The 18877-nt window shown below is 42.6% G+C and overlaps 1 protein-coding gene and 1 long non-coding RNA gene across 6 annotated transcripts in view; one reads left to right on the plus strand and one right to left on the minus strand.

Moving 5' to 3' along the window:
* LOC135522274 (uncharacterized) overlaps nucleotides 1–18877 on the plus strand; it is a 66132-nt gene that overhangs the window by 31660 nt on the left and 15595 nt on the right. The window contains exons 1-3 of one of the 5 annotated variants that reach the window (XR_010452663.1): nucleotides 1904–2086; nucleotides 9878–10008; nucleotides 10711–10828. The exons of 1 other annotated variant lie outside the window; for it this stretch is intronic. This is a non-coding gene — a long non-coding RNA (uncharacterized LOC135522274). 3 more of the 5 variants (XR_010452664.1, XR_010452665.1, XR_010452662.1) reach the window with 3 other exon arrangements.
* Nucleotides 5626–9584, minus strand: LOC135523109 (protein rapunzel-like). The gene is made up of 3 exons (XM_064949834.1): nucleotides 9431–9584; nucleotides 7434–7930; nucleotides 5626–7246 (listed from the first exon to the last, which is right to left on the minus strand). The coding sequence occupies exons 2-3, from the start codon at nucleotides 7925–7927 to the stop codon at nucleotides 6556–6558; spliced, it is 1185 nt and encodes a 394-aa protein (XP_064805906.1). The 5' UTR covers nucleotides 7928–7930; nucleotides 9431–9584; the 3' UTR covers nucleotides 5626–6555.

Raw genomic sequence — 18877 nt, forward strand, 5'->3', positions numbered from 1 at the left:
ATACTTTATCTGTAGGTTTTCTCCTATAGATTCCTGGCATAATTTTTTTTTTAATAAATGGGAAAAGTGAACAGACTATCAAAATGTGTTTATACCTGAAAAAAAAAACTGTTCATGCTGGATATTATTACTAGGTTTGCTTTGTTAGTGAATTGACATCTCCTGTCCTATTTTATAAAAGGGAAGATGTTATGGGTGTAAGTTGGCACGTTAATGCCATCTGTTGGTAAATGTTCATTGCTGCAACAGAAGTGTTTTTACCAGTGTGCTTGATGTACCCGGATGTACTACAATGTGCTGAACAAGACTGGTTACTCGCTTCATTGACTCCTTCTCGTCATTTAACATCCAAACAAATGCTGCTATGGCAATTAACTATTTGATAATGATTAACTTCACTAACAAACACAATTTCTCACTCTCCCTTTCCCTCTTTGTCATGTGTTGTTAAGTACAATAGGCTAATCATCCATAAATGCTGCGCTCTAACAGAACTTTGACCAATCTGAGTCATAACCCACTGGCCACACACTGGTTGAATCAACGTTGTTTCCAAGCCATTTCAATTAATTTACGCTGAACCAATGTGGAATAGATGTTGAATTGATGTCAGAGCCCAGTGAGAAGCCACTGATCTGTATACACACAGCCGCCCTACTGGTGGGGGATGCTTGTTTGTCTCCATCACAGAGACAGGCCCAAGCCATGAGTCAGTCCCACAGATCGATACAAACTCAGGTTAGATCAGAGGAAACAGATAAAGGTTCAGAGGCTGGGATAGGTCAGCTTATTGATTGCAGACAAATTCACCCCAGACGTCATCCTTGCCTACAAGCCAAGTGAATCACCCACAGACTTTAAGCAAATTGAAAATGTAATTACTCTTACTGTCGAGAATCTTGTTTACCCCCTAATTTCAGCAGAGCGGCTCATACATTAAAATGTCTCTGATGCATGCAGGTGGGAGCAATGTCAGAAAATGTGGACAACAGCTAAATTCCAATCATCTGTTTCATTGTAACCAGATTATACTGTCCATCAGAGGTGGAAAAAGTATGCAATTGTCATACTTGAGTAAAAGTAAAGATAACTTAATATAAAATGACTCAAGTAAAAGTGAAGGTAACCCAGTAAAATACTACTTGCGTAAAAGTCTAAAGGTATCAGATTTTAAATGTACTTACAGTAAGTACAGTGGTGGAAAAAGTACTCAATTGTCTTACGTGAGTAAAATTAGAGAGTAAAAGTAAATGCTACACATCAAATTCCTTATATTTAGCAAACCAGATGGCACAATTTCCTTTTGTATTACTTTTTTTTGACAGCCATGAGCACACCCCAACACTCAGACATAATTTACAAAGGAAGCATTTATGTTTAGTGAGTCCAACAGATCAGAGGCAGTAGGGATGAGCAGGGACGTTCTCTTGATAAGTGTGTGAATTGGACCTTTTTCCTTTGCTGATAAGCATTGAAATTGTAACTAGTATTTTGGGTGTCAGGGATAATGTATGGAGTGAAAAGTGCATAATTGTCTTTAGGAATGTAGTGACGTAAAATGTAAATAGTAAAGTAAAGTACAGATAATCCAAAAAAAGTAGTACTTTAAATAATTTTTACTGAAGTACTTTACACCGTTGCTGTCTGTTGTGTCTCAAAACATATTCTGAGGTCTATTTGCTTGATTGAGTTGCACACAACTCAGTGAGGCAGTGAAGCTCTCTTTAGAATCTGGCCTCATCAGTATTTGAGTGGTGTAGGTGGACAGCTAGACAGTCACGTGATTCTTTCACATGCCTCATTGTTCCAGTATCATTGGCCATGGTCCCCTGCTGTGGACCCCAGCCTAACACACACAGGCCCACGCTTTGCCAGCCAAACAACTAATACCATTCATAGGAAGAGAGGAGTGCCACAGTGCTTAGTAGCGGGACCACATAGGGTAACCATGAGTGTCAACCAAAGTCTGCTAAATAGTTAGATACAGTTATACTTGTACCAGAATGTTATTTTGTCTGACAGACAATTTTACACCATTTAAGTTGCACACATGGAACTTGCTATGATGTCAATTTCAAAGGACAAGGTAAGAAATCCGAACAATTGTATTGTATTTTATCCATACTGAAGTTCTGGAGTTCTGGGTTGTACAGTATAGGTGCATCTTAGAGAGTGAGTTGTACAGTATATGTGCATCTTAGAGAGTGAGACGTGTGGGAGTGAGGGAGGGTAAAGAAAGAAAGAGAGAGAGAGAGAGAGAGAGAGAGAGAGAGAGAGAGAGAGAGAGAGAGAGAGAGAGAGAGAGAGAGAGAAGAGAGAGAAAGAAAGAGAGAACAGAGAGAACAGAGAGCACATGTTTTATAGAGCACACTGAATTGTTTAGATGAATATACAGATTGCAACTTTAATTCACAAATCGTTTTGTGGACATACAAATAACAGCAAGCCTGGGGGACTATTTATAGTCCTGCTACAGGGAACCACCCAGACTGAGGTTGAAGCTGGTACTTTACTCTAAATGTGACGCTTTCCCTGAAAGTCTACTGTCTATGAAGCCACACAGCCAGTTATGACGTGGATTGTTTAGATGGGGATAATATGTAGATTCCAAACTATTACTTCCTGTGCGTTGACTATCATAGATCGCTGCTGTGTGGTTTCCTGATTTCCCTTCCTCCATTTCCTCTTTCTCACGCTTTCGCTCACACTCCCTATACTCCCCAGGGGGAAGGCCTTTTAGCCCCCTCCCCACACACACTCCATAGCCCCTAACTCCCAGCTCATACAAGGCTACAGTAGATAAATTCTCTAACGAAATTGGTTGATGTACCGTACAGTATAAAAGAGGAACTACTCTGTGTGTAGTTTGGGGAGGAGGGTAAGTGTGGGGGAGGAGAGCAAACAAGAAGTTCTGGATCTTATCTCCGAGATATGAGAGAGAGAGAGAGAGAGAGAGAGAGAGAGAGAGAGAGAGAGAGAGAGAGAGAGAGAGAGAGAGAGAGAGAGAGAGAGAGAGATGACACATACACATCTGCTGAGATTCTTGGCTGCTGACGTGATGTCTAAGAGGAGAGAAATTTTGCTGGGGGAAGTCTAGTCTACAGTATACTGCACAAACTTAGTGGGGCCTTGAGGGGAGAGCACTGAGGGCATGGGGGGAGACCGGAAGTGTTGCCCAACATGAGGGAACTGTTTGAGGCAGTGCACATGGCAAAAGCACATGTTTTGTATTCACTGGACACACTTTCTCTATGGTATTTCACCATAAAGATGTGTTCTGTAGACATTCCATACACTATTTCATAGAGTCCCATATACCACTACTCCTAGAGAAGTGCGTAGCTGAACACTCACAAGACTACAGCCCCAACCGCAGATCCTCCAGCCAGGAGAGAGACCTTTTAGAGAGTCGATCCTGAGTGCTAGGCTGGACCTGCTGCTGTGTGTCACTGAACAAATGTTTTAATGCTTTTTATCGGATTAGCCCACTTAAAGAGCAGTGGGCTGGTCGATGGTCCATTCCGACTGATGGGTAATAACATTATCCTGGGCTGGGATTGGCAGAGACAGCCAGGCAGAACCATCCTGCCATTGATCCAGACCCTCCAGGGCCACTCTGATACTTCCCTCCATCAAATCACTCATTTGTTTATGAAATATTGATATTAGCTGCGATCTCTTCCTGAAGATGGGTAAACGTGGCTAGTAGGAGAAGAACGTGTCTTTAAACAGGCCTTTGGATCTAATGGATAGGGTTTATTAGAATTCCTGAGCAGGTTAAAATATGAAATCCAACAAACCTGTTGCTGATTGTTTGTTAATGTCTCCTAACATTAGGGGGCTCAGCCATTCTGTGCAAACAACATGATGTGTTTCGTGTCCTGTCTCCTCAATGCTGATTGTCACAGAGTGGAAGTGTATAGGCATAGATTCCAATGGAAATGTCAGCCGTCGCTTCTTTTCTATTTCATCCGTATCTAGGGGCGATTTGGAGATGGAAGACAGGGATCAATACTCTTGACATTCAGCAGTGCCACAGCTACACGTGGTCCTGTTGAATTATGGGAATCTTTGAATACTTTATGAAAGTGAAAGTAAAAATCAAGATGTTTCGGAAAATGTCTACAGATTAGGATTATGTTCTAGTTTTGAAAGGTTTACCATTTTACCACATATTGCAAATAATCTGGTATGAAAAATCAAACATGCTCATGCACAATATGTGGTAAAAACCATCAAATGTTAATCCCTAACTGCTTTGAGACAGCTGCAGATTGTGGAGAATCACCATGCAAAATCTGTCATTCTGCGGGAGTCTTGGAGAAGACCAATGAGAAGCCTGTTGATCTGTTTGGTGATAGCGCCCTCTGTCTTCAGAGTATCACCGGCTCCATGTCACCATTCAACCTTTCTCGTTCATCATGGAGAAATCAGATGAACAAGGTAGCCTTGGCTCCTTCACCACAAAGCAGACTCCCTCAATAGATCAGGCTAGCAAACACAAGCTTTGATCGTTCCATATTGGCAGTTGGAATTGACGTGCTTTCACAGGGAAAGCTCTTTATGCAGGAGTAGAGCTCCATGGATCAATAGACGATACCCAGGAAAAACCCACAGAACCACTAATGAATACAAGACGTTCCATGGGCTTATGCTGTATGGTTTATGTAATAAGAGCTGAACTAACCACCAACCTACAGTGATAAACAGACCATGGAGAGGGACAACATGGCTCCAATCCTGTATTTAAAGAAATAAAACATAAACCCCACCAGCCTATGAATTGAGACTTTGCAATTATTTCCATACTTATATACTATACTATAGCCTACCATGCTAGGCTGCATGAAGAGCCAAATTTAGTCCAGGGATGCCCTGTTAACTCCAATTTCCCGTCCTCCTGGGAAAAAGTTGGCAATGGAATTCAACTTTGTGGCATTGTTTATCCTGTTGTGATGATGCATTTCACCAGTGGTCTGCAGGACAGGTTTGATGGTGTGTTTGAAGAGAAGTGCTCTTTAATGGTGAATATTTGACACCCATCGGTCTGCAGCATTCTATCTCTTTTCAACACCACTTGCTTTTCAATGGTGGTAAATGTATGATCAATGAGACCCTTCTTATGGAACACATACCCTTAACTATGAAACTCAACCTTCAGAGAGGAGAGAAATGTTACCCTATTATGTCACCCTAGTAAACAGCAAGAAATCTCTTAACCCCTGTTTTCCTCACACATCCCATAGACACATTAAGAGAGGGTGCATGGAAGACAGGAGGATGATTAAAAAAGGTCTATTTCCAACTGCATTGTATAATACAGACTGCACTCAATCAATTTTGACAGGCTTGATTGACGATAGTGTAGCACTGAGGCTAAAGCCCTGGCAGAACCATATAGCTACTCCACCGGCCAAGAAATGATGGCCGTTTCCGCCGCTCTCCACCTCCAACACCGATAATGTGTGATTCCATCATGCTGATCCAAGCACTTTGGAGCTCGTCTTCAGGATATTAGCACAGCCAAAGGTTATTCATAGACTATCCAACCAAAGCTGTGGACAGGAAACGCTGACTTATGTGCAAATATCAATTCAATTAGTAGGGGCCCCGGTGAGTGCGGGTGCACTAGCTTGCTTTAATGGCAATAGACGTCAACATGTTTACACAAGACAGGCAAGACACACATACACAGTATACATCCAATAACAGCTGATGTGTTGCCGTTTATTGTCACAAAGCATAATGCATATTTAGAATTTGGATGTTGTTTTTATTATGACTGAATTAGTAGCAATTAGAAAGATTCGTCAATTAAACATCACTTCACATACATGCTGTAACAACTGGCATAAGTAATCTGTTCACAAATAGGCACAGCTCGGGAGGTAATACCATTAAAGTTCTGCTACTGCAGCATGCCTGCTATGGGTTCAGAAGCAAGGGTTTGAGTGTGTTGTGAAGACAAGGCACAGTAGAGAACACTGCCAAGTTGTTTTCACGGATGGCAAAATAGCTTCCATGCTCTCTTTCAATGTAATGTAGGTCAGCCTGTGTCGTAGAGAGACAAAATGAGAGCACAGCTCAGCAGTTGCAATCTCAGCAAAATCATCTCTGTGGAATTGTGGGCAGCAAGGTTATTCCTACTGGCAGTAGGGTAAGATGCATTGAGTTAAGCTATTTAACTACGAGAGAGTATTGAGTAAAATGTGGTCATAAGTTATGGTTGGGGTTCGTCACTTATAATAAAATGCATATACAGTTCATTAAGTACTCTGCGAACACTGGACTATTGTAACACTGCCTTCAATTGGCAAAATATTCAGATTTCTATACAGTGAATCTAATTGCCACCAAAGCTACTTGCTATACACAGTGCATAGTATTATGTAATGGCTAAGACAAACTGCATGGCGTATTCACAAAACCTCATCACCATTTACCATCATTTCCCACACATCCTTTTTGAGTTGGTCAATTTAGAATTTAGAATAACCCTTCAGGTTGATTACATAATGGTCCCTATTTGTCTGACTTGTTGCACATCTATCAGCATCACTCCGAGTGTATGCACAGCGCCACGTTCTTGTGCCTCTCCCAGTAGTGGCAGTCCTCAGGGAAGCTCCAGGTGGCCTCGCTCTCCTTATGGTGACTGACAGCATGCACCACAAACCCTGCCAGCTGCTTCTCTAGGACCCCCACCACGGCCTGGGCATCACCCTTCTTCCCCGGCCCCTCCATCAGTTGCCGGATGCAGTCGCGGGGCACTGGTTGGGGACTGGTGCTGTAGGAAACCACCAGGTTGGTATCGTTCACCTGCAGCACCTCAAACCAGTTCTGACCGGCCATGTGTTGGAAGTGGTCCCCGGCACGCCAGTTCCGATAGCTGCTGCCAGAGTGGTTGACCACCCGGACCGACCAGCTCACCCAGTCGTACTTCCTGGTGAGAAATTCCTGTACTTCCTGAGCCGTGTCCTGAAGATTGCGTTCCTCTTTTTCCTGGAGAAGACGCTGGGCGTCAAGGCAGGCCTGTTCAGGGAAGGCTGCTACGCAGGCCTCAATGCATGCCTTCATCTTTAATTCCACTCTCTCGATTTCTCTGCTCCAGACGTGGATGGTTTCCTGCTCCTCATCGGGGCCCTTGGTGAGGGCACAGTGGCCCAGCAGGGCAATCAGGCCCAGGCAGAAGAGCTCCTTCATCCTCACACAGAAGTCCTCCAGTAGGCGCCTGTTCCTCGCCTCATACCTGAGACAGATGGAGAACCAACCACTCAGTTGTTATGAATAACAGTAAAAGTAGTCATCCTATTTACCATAATAACAAGTTAACAGTTCAAATTGATAACACAAGTGTTCTCGAACTAAAATACTCAACAAACACCATGCTCCCCAAGTGCATAAAGGTTAATTTAGCATGGTTAAGAACACTCTACCTCTCCACTACCTCCAAGATGGACTCCCCAAAGCTGTTGGTGCCCATCAGAGCATCATACAGCACATACAGGTTCTTCTCCCCTCCGGTCTTGGAGAAGTGCTCCAGAAACAGTCTCTTCTTGACCTCCTGAAACTGTGGCTTGGCCTCCAGAATGTCCATGTATTTCCGGAACTGGTTCCTGATGTTCTCCTCCACCGAGAAGTACTGGGAATCCAGCCGACCCTTCTTAATCTCACAATCAATGTCCTCTAGCTGGGTGGACAGTACGTCCAGCTTGTTCCTCACGGCCAGAAACTGCTCTTTGACATAGAAGACCTCTTTGCTCTGCACGTTGTCCAGGGCTAGTCGTAGGACAGGGGCGGCTGCCACACAGAGAGGGAAGAACTCGCCTACTGCGCTGGCCAACACCTCCGCCCCTCGCTCAAAACTCTCCATCACAGCCTCGATGGCCTCTTTCTTCTGGGCCACCACCTTCTCCAGGGGACTTGCCATGCTCTGGAGGGAGAATCAATAAGGAAGGTAAACTATGTGTCAATGCGTGACATAGGTGTGCCGGTCTTCAGGAATCATGCTCAAAGTCAGGAGGGAAAAGCTGCACAGTAATCTCAAAGAAAGTGGTTGAATGCCCTGTAATAACAGTCAACATTCAAATCCTTATTGGGGTGCAGGGTGTGAGTTTTCCCTCCAGAGTAACACACTTGGACTTTTACAAATACTATTGAGGACCTTGTTAAATACCAAAACACACATTTATGGACCACATCGCTATTAAATCTTAAAGGGGCAATCAGCAGTTCCTACATACATTACTGGACTTCTATAGTAATGATATGTACCCATTGATTCCTGAAAAAATATAACTTATAAATGCCTCATGAGCTTAGTTCAACTATCGTACTGTATCAGAACCTAAAATATAAGCTTGTTTAACTCCAATGTATGTCAACAAAGTAAATGTAAACAATCATATATATTTTTATATCATGGACTTTTTATATCATAGCACTGTTTATGATTATTTATTTTTTCGTTACAAACGTTATCGCAGTGGGGTGTTTTTTGTTATGGTTTCTACTGCTGATTGCCCCAAGAATGATTGACAATCAGTAAAAAGAAATACATAGAATATCATAATTAAATCAATAAAGTACTCTAGTCAGACAGCAAGTGTAATCACTGGCCATGAATGTTACTATACCACTATTTACAGATGCGTTTTAGAGATGCTTGTAATCAAGAGCTACATTTTTATATGTCTGATATTGTCAAGGTCAAAGGTAAAAATCTGTATAATATTGAATGAGATGCAACATTTGTATGTAAAACAAATGACAATCTAAAGCCAAAAGGGATGATACATTTATCATGTCATGAAATGACTGAAATGGACAGAGGTGTGAGCAGCCCTTCACTGGGTCTGTTTATGCCTCATTTGGTTTCAGAACCGACCAAATTCAAGCAATATATTTTAAAAAATCCCCTAGCATCCCTTGTCTGCAAACTCTAATAGGCTAAATTATTGCGTCCTTTGTCAGACCACAATCCGTAGAGGATGAACGGTCATACAGACACTGCGTCATTTTCAAATACATGATGTCCAATTAACCATGTCTTAATAAATAAACACCAATTAGATGTGTTTTATTGGAATATCTTAGATTATGTTTTTGCCAACCGTCTGTGTTGTAATTTCCAATGTTTGAGGAAAAAAAATAATAACAACATATTGCAAATTTTGATACTGACTTTAATTTACTTCTACATTTGTATTACTCCAACTGTAATTAAGAACTATTGCAGTTGGGTAGGTCGAATAATATAATAATTCTGTGTTTTCACTCATGCCCATGTATGATGGAGATGCATTGTATGGGTACATTTACGCACGCATTTGGCTAAGCCCCATGAGTAGCATTGAGCACATCTTGCAGTCCTGACCCCTGTCTTGTTGTTCGAGAAACCCATTCCTCTCTTACAACAGCACAGTTTCTTTACCTGGTAATGGCTCGACTTGTCCTTTACGCCCGATCAGCCCCAACAGCTGCAGTTAAGATTTCTTTTCTCCAGTTTTCCCACAGCTCTCTTTTCACTGTGATGTTGAGGAGAGGTCCAAAAAGAGAGCAGGATTCACCGCCACGCATTTAATATCTGCAGGTTTATACGTAGAGACAAAGAGAGTGAGGGGGGAGATAGAGAGAGGGGAGAGAGAGAGAGAGACAGAGAGAGAGAGAGAGACAGAGAGACAGAGAGAGAGAGAGAGAGAGAGAGAGAGAGAGAGAGAGAGAGAGAGAGAGAGAAAGGAGCGCACACTATGCGGTGGAATATTTTTGGATTCCCTCTCTCCCTGTCTTAACCGCCAGTGCTGACATGAAGAGGATTTTGGTAAGCTCTTATGAGAGAGGGAAAGATAGATGTGACTGTGACTGGCTGTAATTTTCACAGATTCATGGTACAGGCGTTTGGCTGAAGATCTTGGAAGAGACTATTGCGCACTTTGCGTGAAAGAGTCAGCTCTTGGAAATGGGTGCGGGAGGGGCACACATTGTCTATTCTGAAATGGTTAAAACAATTCGGTATGTACAACACTTTTGTATAAATGTGTGATAGTGTGACATGTTTTAGCAGTTAAGACATTGATCGATGGGTGAGACGTCGATACCTTTTACCGAGCGCATCTCCCCTACAGGGAAAGCTTTTATGTACTACCTATAGCAGATCAAATATTTTCTAGCCTAATCTTTTTTGTTTAACCAACATTGAATTCAAGAGTTTTCTTATTGAAATCCAATTAATGAAGTGTTGTATACAATTTGGGAATGTTCATGACTGTTTGAAGCTTTTTGACCTTATAATCGAAATAATATTGTGCTACATTGTGCCTCTAATATTGTATAGGCTTATATGACAGTTCAATTACATTGATGAAATTGGTCAATTTTTACAGTTTTTTACAATGAATTGAAACCCTAACTCTAATGTCTAAAACAATTAATTGCATCAGTTTTATCCCCCCCCCCCCCCCCTCTCTCTCTCTGTGCGCGCCATAGACTTGGTGCGCGAGCGCGCCTCGCCTACTCCCCATCCCTGCATGATCAGAAACCATTACGCAAATCATTATTTACAAATCATTATAATCTGCATATAGATTTGGTTAATGCAAATTATAACTTTCTATTCATTGATATGTTATGAAACGGATGACATAACACAATTGAATTTAACGGCATTTAATTGCCATTTAATATAACACATCCTATTTTTCGATGTCTTTGAAGCATGCAGCGGCCAGTCTCAAATGACGACTTCTGACTGAAGCATAAAGTTGTGGGAGCTGCACATATAGGCCAACTGCACATGAAACAAGTGAATCCGACAAGTCATGAAGTTATGCAGGTAAGACAATATCTTATGTGTCAGACAGTTGGCCTACTTGTCTTAATACATCTCAGTGTTGGTCCACCGACTCAGGGGAGAGGAGTGTGGGGGGAAACCTGGTTTTCTGGCTGGCATGGGGACATACCACAGAGGAGTAGCCTATATCTGTGTGCGCTGTCTGTCTCTTCTTTAACAGTGCCGTGGCCTAAAACGAAAACAGACATTTAAGTAAGCCTACTCTCATAGTAACATATTTTCCAAAATTAATGTATTTTTCATTTAGACCCACCATGAGGCTTATCAAAACGGTCTATAGGCCAAACATTGACTTTGTAATACGGTCTGGTTTCCACCAAGCCCTCTGGTGGAAATATACAGTACACTCTTAGAAAAAAAGGGTTATTTGGCTGTCTCCGTAGGAGAACCCTTTTGGGTTCCATGTAGAATCCTCTGTAGAAAGGGTTCTACATGAAACCCAAATAGGTTCTACCTGGAAACAAGCATCTTCACGCAACAGCATCTGCTGGCAACAAGAAAATGACATTCACTAACGCATCATAGTGATTTATTATAACGATGTTATAACTACTTATGAGTTATGACAGCTAATAGCAAATGTTAAAATGCACTTTATCATTAGGTATTAAATTCACTTATATGGCATCGTGTGTTGGTGCCTACAGTAGCAGTGTTACCAAATTCCACAGGATTCCACATCTATTCTGACACCTAGAGGTATGAAATTATGCTACAGCAGGGGTCTCCTACCCTGTTCCCGGAGAGCTACCCTCCTGTAGGTTTTCACTCAAACCCCAGTTGTAACTTATCAATTAGCTAATTATTAGAATCAGGTGTGCTAGATTAGGGTTGGAGTGAAAACCTGCAGGTAGAAGGCTCCCCAGGAACAGGGATGGAGAGCCGTGTACTAGTCACCACCCGATTGGCTTTTTGCAACACATGGGCCAATCCCAAAAAGACCATATACATTTATTTGAATTTTATTTTACCTTTATTTAAATAGGCAAGTCAGCAAGTCACAAATTCTTATTTTCAATGAAGTCCTAGGAGCATGCAGTTGAAGTTGTAAGTTTACATACACTTAGGTTGGAGTCATTAAAACTAGTTTTTCAACCACTCCACAAATGTCTTGTTAAATCAAACTGTAGTTTTGGCAAGTCAGTTAAGACATCTACTTTGTGCATGACACAATTCATTTCTTTCCAACAATTGTTTACAGACAGATTATTTCACTTAAAATTCACTGTATCACAATTCCAGTGGGTCAGAAGTTTACATACACTAAGTTGACTGTGCATTTAAACAGCTTAGAAAATTCCAGAAAATGTCATGGCTTTAGAAGCTTCTGATAGGTTAATTGGCATCATTTGAGTCAACTGGAGGTGTACCTGTGGATGTACACTGCTCAAAAAATAAAGGGAACACTTAAACAACACAATGTAACTCCAAGTCAATCACACTTCTGTGAAATCAAACTGTCCACTTAGGAAGCAACACTGATTGACAATACATTTCACATGCTGTTGTGCAAATGGTATAGACAACAGGTGGAAATTATAGGCAATTAGCAAGACACCCCCAATAAAGGAGTGGTTCTGCAGGTGGTGACCACAGACCACTTCTCAGTTCCTATGCTTCCTGGCTGATGTTTTGGTCACTTTTGAATGCTGGCGGTGCTTTCACTCTAGTGGTAGCATGAGACGGAGTCTACAACCCACACAAGTGGCTCAGGTAGTGCAGCTCATTCAGGATGGCACATCAATGCGAGCTGTGGCAAGAAGGTTTGCTGTGTCTGTCAGCGTAGTGTCCAGAGCATGGAGGCGCTACCAGGAGACAGGCCAGTACATCAGGAGATGTGGAGGAGGCCGTAGGAGGGCAACAACCCAGCAGCAGGACCGCTAACCCCTGCCTTTGTGCAAGGAGGAGCAGGAGGAGCACTGCCAGAGCCCTGCAAAATGACATCCAGCAGGCCACAAATGTGCATGTGTCTGCTCAAACTGTCAGAAACAGACTCCATGAGGGTGGTATGAGGGCCCGACGTCCACAGGTAGGGGTTGTGCTTACAGCCCAACACCGTGCAGGATGTTTGGCATTTGCCAGAGAGCACCAAGATTGGCAAATTCGCCACTGGCGCCCTGTGCTCTTCACAGATGAAAGCAGGTTCACATTGAGCACATGTGACAGACGTGACAGAGTCTGGAGACGCCTGCAACATCCTCCAGCATGACCGGTATAGCGGTGGGTCAGTCATGGTGTGGGGTGGCATTTCTTTGGAGGGCCGCACAGCCCTCCATGTGCTCGCCAGAGGTAGCCTGACTGCCATTAGTTACCGAGATGAGATCCTCAGACCCCTTGTGAGACCATAAGCTGGTGCGGTTGGCCCTGGGTTCCTCCTAATGCAAGACAATGCTAGACATCATGTGGCTGGAGTGTGTCAGCAGTTCCTGCAAAAGGAAGGCATTGATGCTATGGACGGGCCCGCCTGTTCCCCAGACCTGAATCAAGTTGAGCACATCTAGAACATCATGTCTCGCTCCATCCACCAACACCACGTTGCACCACAGACTGTCCAGGAGTTGGCGGATGCTTTAGTCCAGGTCTGGGAGGAGATCCCTCAGGAGACCATCCGCCACCTCATCAGGAGCATGCCCAGGCGTTGTAGGGAGGTCATACAGGCACGTGGAGGCCACACACACTACTGAGCCTCATTTTGACTTGTTTTAAGGACATTACATCAAAGTTGGATCAGCCTGTAGTGTGGTTTTCCACTTTAATTTTGAGTGTGACTCCAAATCCAAATCAAATCAAATTTATTTTATATAGCCCTTCGTACATCAGCTGATATCTCAAAGTGCTGTACAGAAACCCAGCCTAAAACCCCAAACAGCAAGCAATGCAGGTGTAGAAGCACGGTGGTTAGGAAAAACTCCATAGAAAGGCCAAAACCTAGGAAGAAACCTAGAGAGGAACCAGGCTATGTGGGGTGGCCAGTCCTCTTCTGGCTGTGCCGGGTAGAGATTATAACAGAACATGGCCAAGATGTTCAAATGTTCATAAATGAACAGCATGGTCGAATAATAATAAGGCAGAACAGTTGAAACTGGAGCAGCAGCACGGCCAGGTGGACTGGGGACAGCAAGGAGTCATCATGTCAGGTAGTCCTGGGGCATGGTCCTAGGGCTCAGGTCCTCCGAGAGAGAGAAGGAGAGAATTAGAGAACGCACACTTAGATTCACAAAGGACACAGAATTGGACAGGAGAAGTACTCCAGATAAAACAAAATGACCCCAGCCCCCCGACACATAAACTACTGCAGCATAAATACTGGAGGCTGAGACAGGAGGGTTCAGGAGACACTGTGGCCCCATCCGAGGACACCCCCAGACAGGGTCAAACAGGAAGGATATAACCCCACCCACTTTGCCAAAGCACAGCCCCCACACCACTAGAGGGATATCTTCAACCACCAACTTACCATCCTGAGACAAAGCTGAGTATAACCCGCAAAGATCTCCGCCATGGCACAAACCAAGGGGGGGTGCCAACCCAGACAGGATGACCACATCAGTGAATTAACCCACTCAGGTGACGCACCCCTTCCAGGGATGGCATGAGAGAGCCCCAGTAAGCCAGTGACTCAGCCCCTGTAATAGGGTTAGAGGCAGAGAATCCCAGTGGAAAGAGGGGAACCGGCCAGGCAGAGACAGCAAGGGTGGTTCGTTGCTCCAGAGCCTTTCCATTCACCTTCCCACTCCTGGGCCAGACTACACTAATCATATGATCCACTGAAGAGATGAGTCTTCAGTAAAGACTTAAAGGTTGAGACCAAGTTTGCGTCTCTGACATGGGTAGGCAGACCGTTCCATAAAAATGGAGCTCTATAGGAGAAAGCTCTGCCTCCATCTGTTTGCTTAGAAATTCTAGGGACAATTAGGAGGCCTGTGTCTTGTGACCGTAGCGTACGTGTCGGTATGTACGGCAGGACCAAATCAGAGAGATAGGTAGGAGCAAGCCCATGTAATGCTTTGGAGGTTAGCAGTAAAACCTTGAAATCAGCCCTTGCTTTGACAGGAAGCCAGTGTAGGGAGGCTAGCACTGGAGTAATATGATCAAATTTTTTGGTTCTAGTCAGGATTCTAGCAGCCGTATTTAGCACTAACTGAAGTTTATTTAGTGCTTTATCCGGGTAGCCGGAAAGTAGAGCATTGCAGTAGTCTAACCTAGAAGTGACAAAAGCATGGATTAATTTTTCTGCATCATTTTTGGACAGAAAGTTTCTGATTTTTGCAATGTTACGTAGATGGAAAAAAGCTGTCCTTGAAATGGTCTTGATATGTTCTTCAAAAGAGAGATCAGGGTCCAGAGTAACGCCGAGGTCCTTCACAGTTTTATTTGAGACGACTGTACAACCATTAAGATTAATTGTCAGATTCAACAGAAGATATCTTTGTTTCTTGGGACCTAGAACAAGCATCTCTGTTTTGTCCGAGTTTAAAAGTAGAAAGTTTGCAGCCATCCACTTCCTTATGTCTGAAACACATGCTTCTAGCAAGGGCAATTTTGGGGCTTCACCATGTTTCATTGAAATGTACAGCTGTGTGTCATCTGCATAGCAGTGAAAGTTAACATTATGTTTTCGAATAACATCCCCAAGAGGTAAAATATATAGTGAAAACAATAGTGGTCCTAAAACGGAACCTTGAGGAACACCGGAATTTACAGTTGATTTGTCAGAGGACAAACCATTCACAGAGACAAACTGATATCTTTCCGACAGATAAGATCTAAACCAGGCCAGAACTTGTCCGTGTAGACCAATTTGGGTTTCCAATCTCTCCAAAAGAATGTGGTGATCGATGGTATCAAAAGCACCACTAAGGTCTAGGAGCACGAGGACAGATGCAGAGCCTCGGTCCGATGCCATTAAAATGTCATTTACCACCTTCACAAGTGCCGTCTCAGTGCTTTGATGGGGTCTAAAACCAGACTGAAGCATTTCATATACATTGTTTGTCTTCAGGAAGGCAGTGAGTTGCTGCGCAACAGCCTTTTCTAAGATTTTTGAGAGGAATGGAAGATTCGATATAGGCCGATAGTTTTTTATATTTTCTGGGTCAAGGTTTGGCTTTTTCAAGAGAGGCTTTATTACTGTCATTTTTAGTGAGTTTGGTACACATCCGGTGGATAGAGAGCCGTTTATTATGTTCAACATAGGAGGGCCAAGCACAGGAAGCAGCTCTTTCAGTAGTTTAGTTGGAATAGGGTCCAGTATGCAGCTTGAAGGTTTAGAGGCCATGATTATTTTCATCATTGTGTCAAGAGATATAGTACTAAAACACTTGAGCGTCTCTCTTGATCCTAGGTCCAGGCAGAGTTGTGCAGACTCAGGACAACTGAGCTTTGAAGGAATACGCAGATGTAAAGAGGAGTCTGTAATTTGCTTTCTAATAATCATAATTTTTCCTCAAAGAAGTTCATGATTTTATCACTGCTAAAGTGAAAGTCATCCTCTCTTGGGGAATGCTGCTTTTTAGTTAGCTTTGCGACAGTATCAAAAAGGAATTTCGGATTGTTCTTATTTTCCTCAATTAAGTTAGAAAAATAGGATGATCGAGCAGCAGTAAGGGCTCTTCGGTACTGCACGGTACTGTCTTTCCAAGCTAGATGGAAGACTTCCAGTTTGGTGTGGCGCCATTTCCGTTCCAAATTTCTGGAAGCTTGCATCAGAGCCCGGGTATTTTCTGTGTACCAGGGAGCTAGTTTCTTATGATAAATGTTTTTAGTTTTTAGGGGTGCAACTGCATCTAGGGTATTGCGCAAGGTTAAATTGAGTTCCTCAGTTAGGTGGTTAACTGATTTTTGTCCTCTGGTGTCATTGGGTAGACAGAGGGAATCTGGAAGGACATCAAGGAATCTTTGTGTTGTCTGTGAATTTATAACACGACTTTTGATGTTCCTTGGTTGGGGTCTGAGCAGATTATTTGTTGCAATTGCAAACGTAATAAAATGGTGGTCCGATAGTCCAGGATTATGAGGAAAAACATTAAGATCCACAACATTTATTCCATGGGACAAAACTAGGTCCAGCGTATGACTGTGACAGTGAGTGGGTCCAGAGACATGTTGGACAAAACCCACTGAGTTGATGATGGCTCCGAAAGCCTTTTGGAGTGGGTCTGTGGACTTTTCCATGTGAATATTAAAGTCACCAAAGATTAGAATATTATCTGCTATGACTACAAGGTCCGAGGAACGCTGTATATGGCCCAGGAGGCCTGTAAAAGTCGCTCTGGATAAGAGCGTCTGCTAAATGACTTAAATGTAAATGTAAATGTAAACAGTAGCTATAAAAAGTGATTGAGTACCTCCATGGGTTGATAAATTTGATTTATATTGATCATTTGTGTGTGATTTTGTTGTCAGCACATTCAACTATGTAAAGAAAAAAGTATTTAATAAGAATATTTAATTCATTCAGATATAGGATGTGTTATTTTAGTGTTCCCTTTATTTTTTTGAGCAGTGTATTTCAAGGTTACCTTCAAACTCAGTACCTCTTTGCTTGACATCATGGGAAAATCAAAAGAAATCAGCCAAGACCTCAGAAAAAATTGTAGACCTCCACAAGTCTGGTTCATCCTTGGGAGCAATTTCCAAACACCTGAAGGTACCACGTTCATCTGTACAAACAATAGTACACAAGTATAAACACTATGGGACCACGCAGCCATCATACCGCTCAGGAAGGAGAGGTGTTCTGTCTCCTAGAGATGAACCTACTTTGGTGCGAAAAGTGCAAATCAATCCCAGAACAACAGCAAAGGATCTTGTGAAGATGCTGGAGGAAACAGGTACAAAAGTATCTGTATCCACAGTAGAACGAGTCCTATATCGACATAACCTGAAAGGCTGCTCAGCAGGAAGAAGCCACTGCTCCAAAACCGCCATTAAAGAAGCCAAACTTTGTTTTGCAACTGCACATGGGGACAAAGATTGTACTTTTTGGAGAGGTCCTCTGGTCTGATGAAACAAAAATAGAATGGTTTGGCCATAATGACCATCGTTATGATTGGAGTAAAAAGGGACAGGCTTGCAAGCCGAAGAATATCATCCCAACCGTGAAGCATGGGGGTGGCAGCACCATGTTGTGGCGGTGCTTTGATGAAGGAGGGACTGGTGCACTTCACAAAATAGATGGCATCATAAAAAATATGAGCAAAAAAGACTGTACAAAATAAATACAAATACTGAGCTTCTGTGCCTATAGAAAGTCTACACTCCCTTGAACTTTTTTTCCCTAGAGATCTACACAATCTACTCCACATTTTCAAAGTGAAACAAAGTTATACAAAAACATTTTTAAATAATAATAATAATATGGCAATATCATAATTGGATGTGTATTTTGCATTAAAATGTGTGTACTTATCCTACAGGAAAAATAAAATCCCAGGGTTTTCAAAAGACTGAGATGAATTATTTTGATCCTAACAAACTCCCCAGTCTCTGCCGATGACAACCATACCAATTATATGATGCAGCCACCACAATATTTGAAAATACAAAGGGATCAGCAGCATTGCATTCACTCCATATTACTGGCCTGTATGACAAAGGGGGGAAAAGAAGCCTGTGTTTAAAAAAATCCACTCCAAATCATCCATTCTGTTTGCAACAAGGCCGTTAAGTAATACTGCAAGACAAAACAGCAAATAAATACACCTTTTGGCCTAAATTCAAAACTACATTGTGATGGCAGCTTGTCATCGGCAGGGACTGGTCAGTATGTCAGGATCAAAATAAATATTAATGGAGCAAAACCAAGGTAAAAAGTTCAAGAAAACCCCAACTCAATCTTCTGAAAACCTAACCCTAGGATAAGGTTTTATTTTTCAGTGAGACAATTAGACACATTTTAATGCCAAAGACACACCAGAATGGCTTTCCAAGAGTTGTACCTAAGTGGTCTAGTCTCAGTCCTGACTTAAATTTGCATGAAAATCAGAGACAATATTTGAATATTGATGTCCATCAATGATTCCCAACCAA

Source organism: Oncorhynchus masou, chromosome 30 (genome assembly GCF_036934945.1).
Source record: "Oncorhynchus masou masou isolate Uvic2021 chromosome 30, UVic_Omas_1.1, whole genome shotgun sequence".
In the NCBI taxonomy this organism is placed as follows: domain Eukaryota; kingdom Metazoa; phylum Chordata; class Actinopteri; order Salmoniformes; family Salmonidae; genus Oncorhynchus; species Oncorhynchus masou.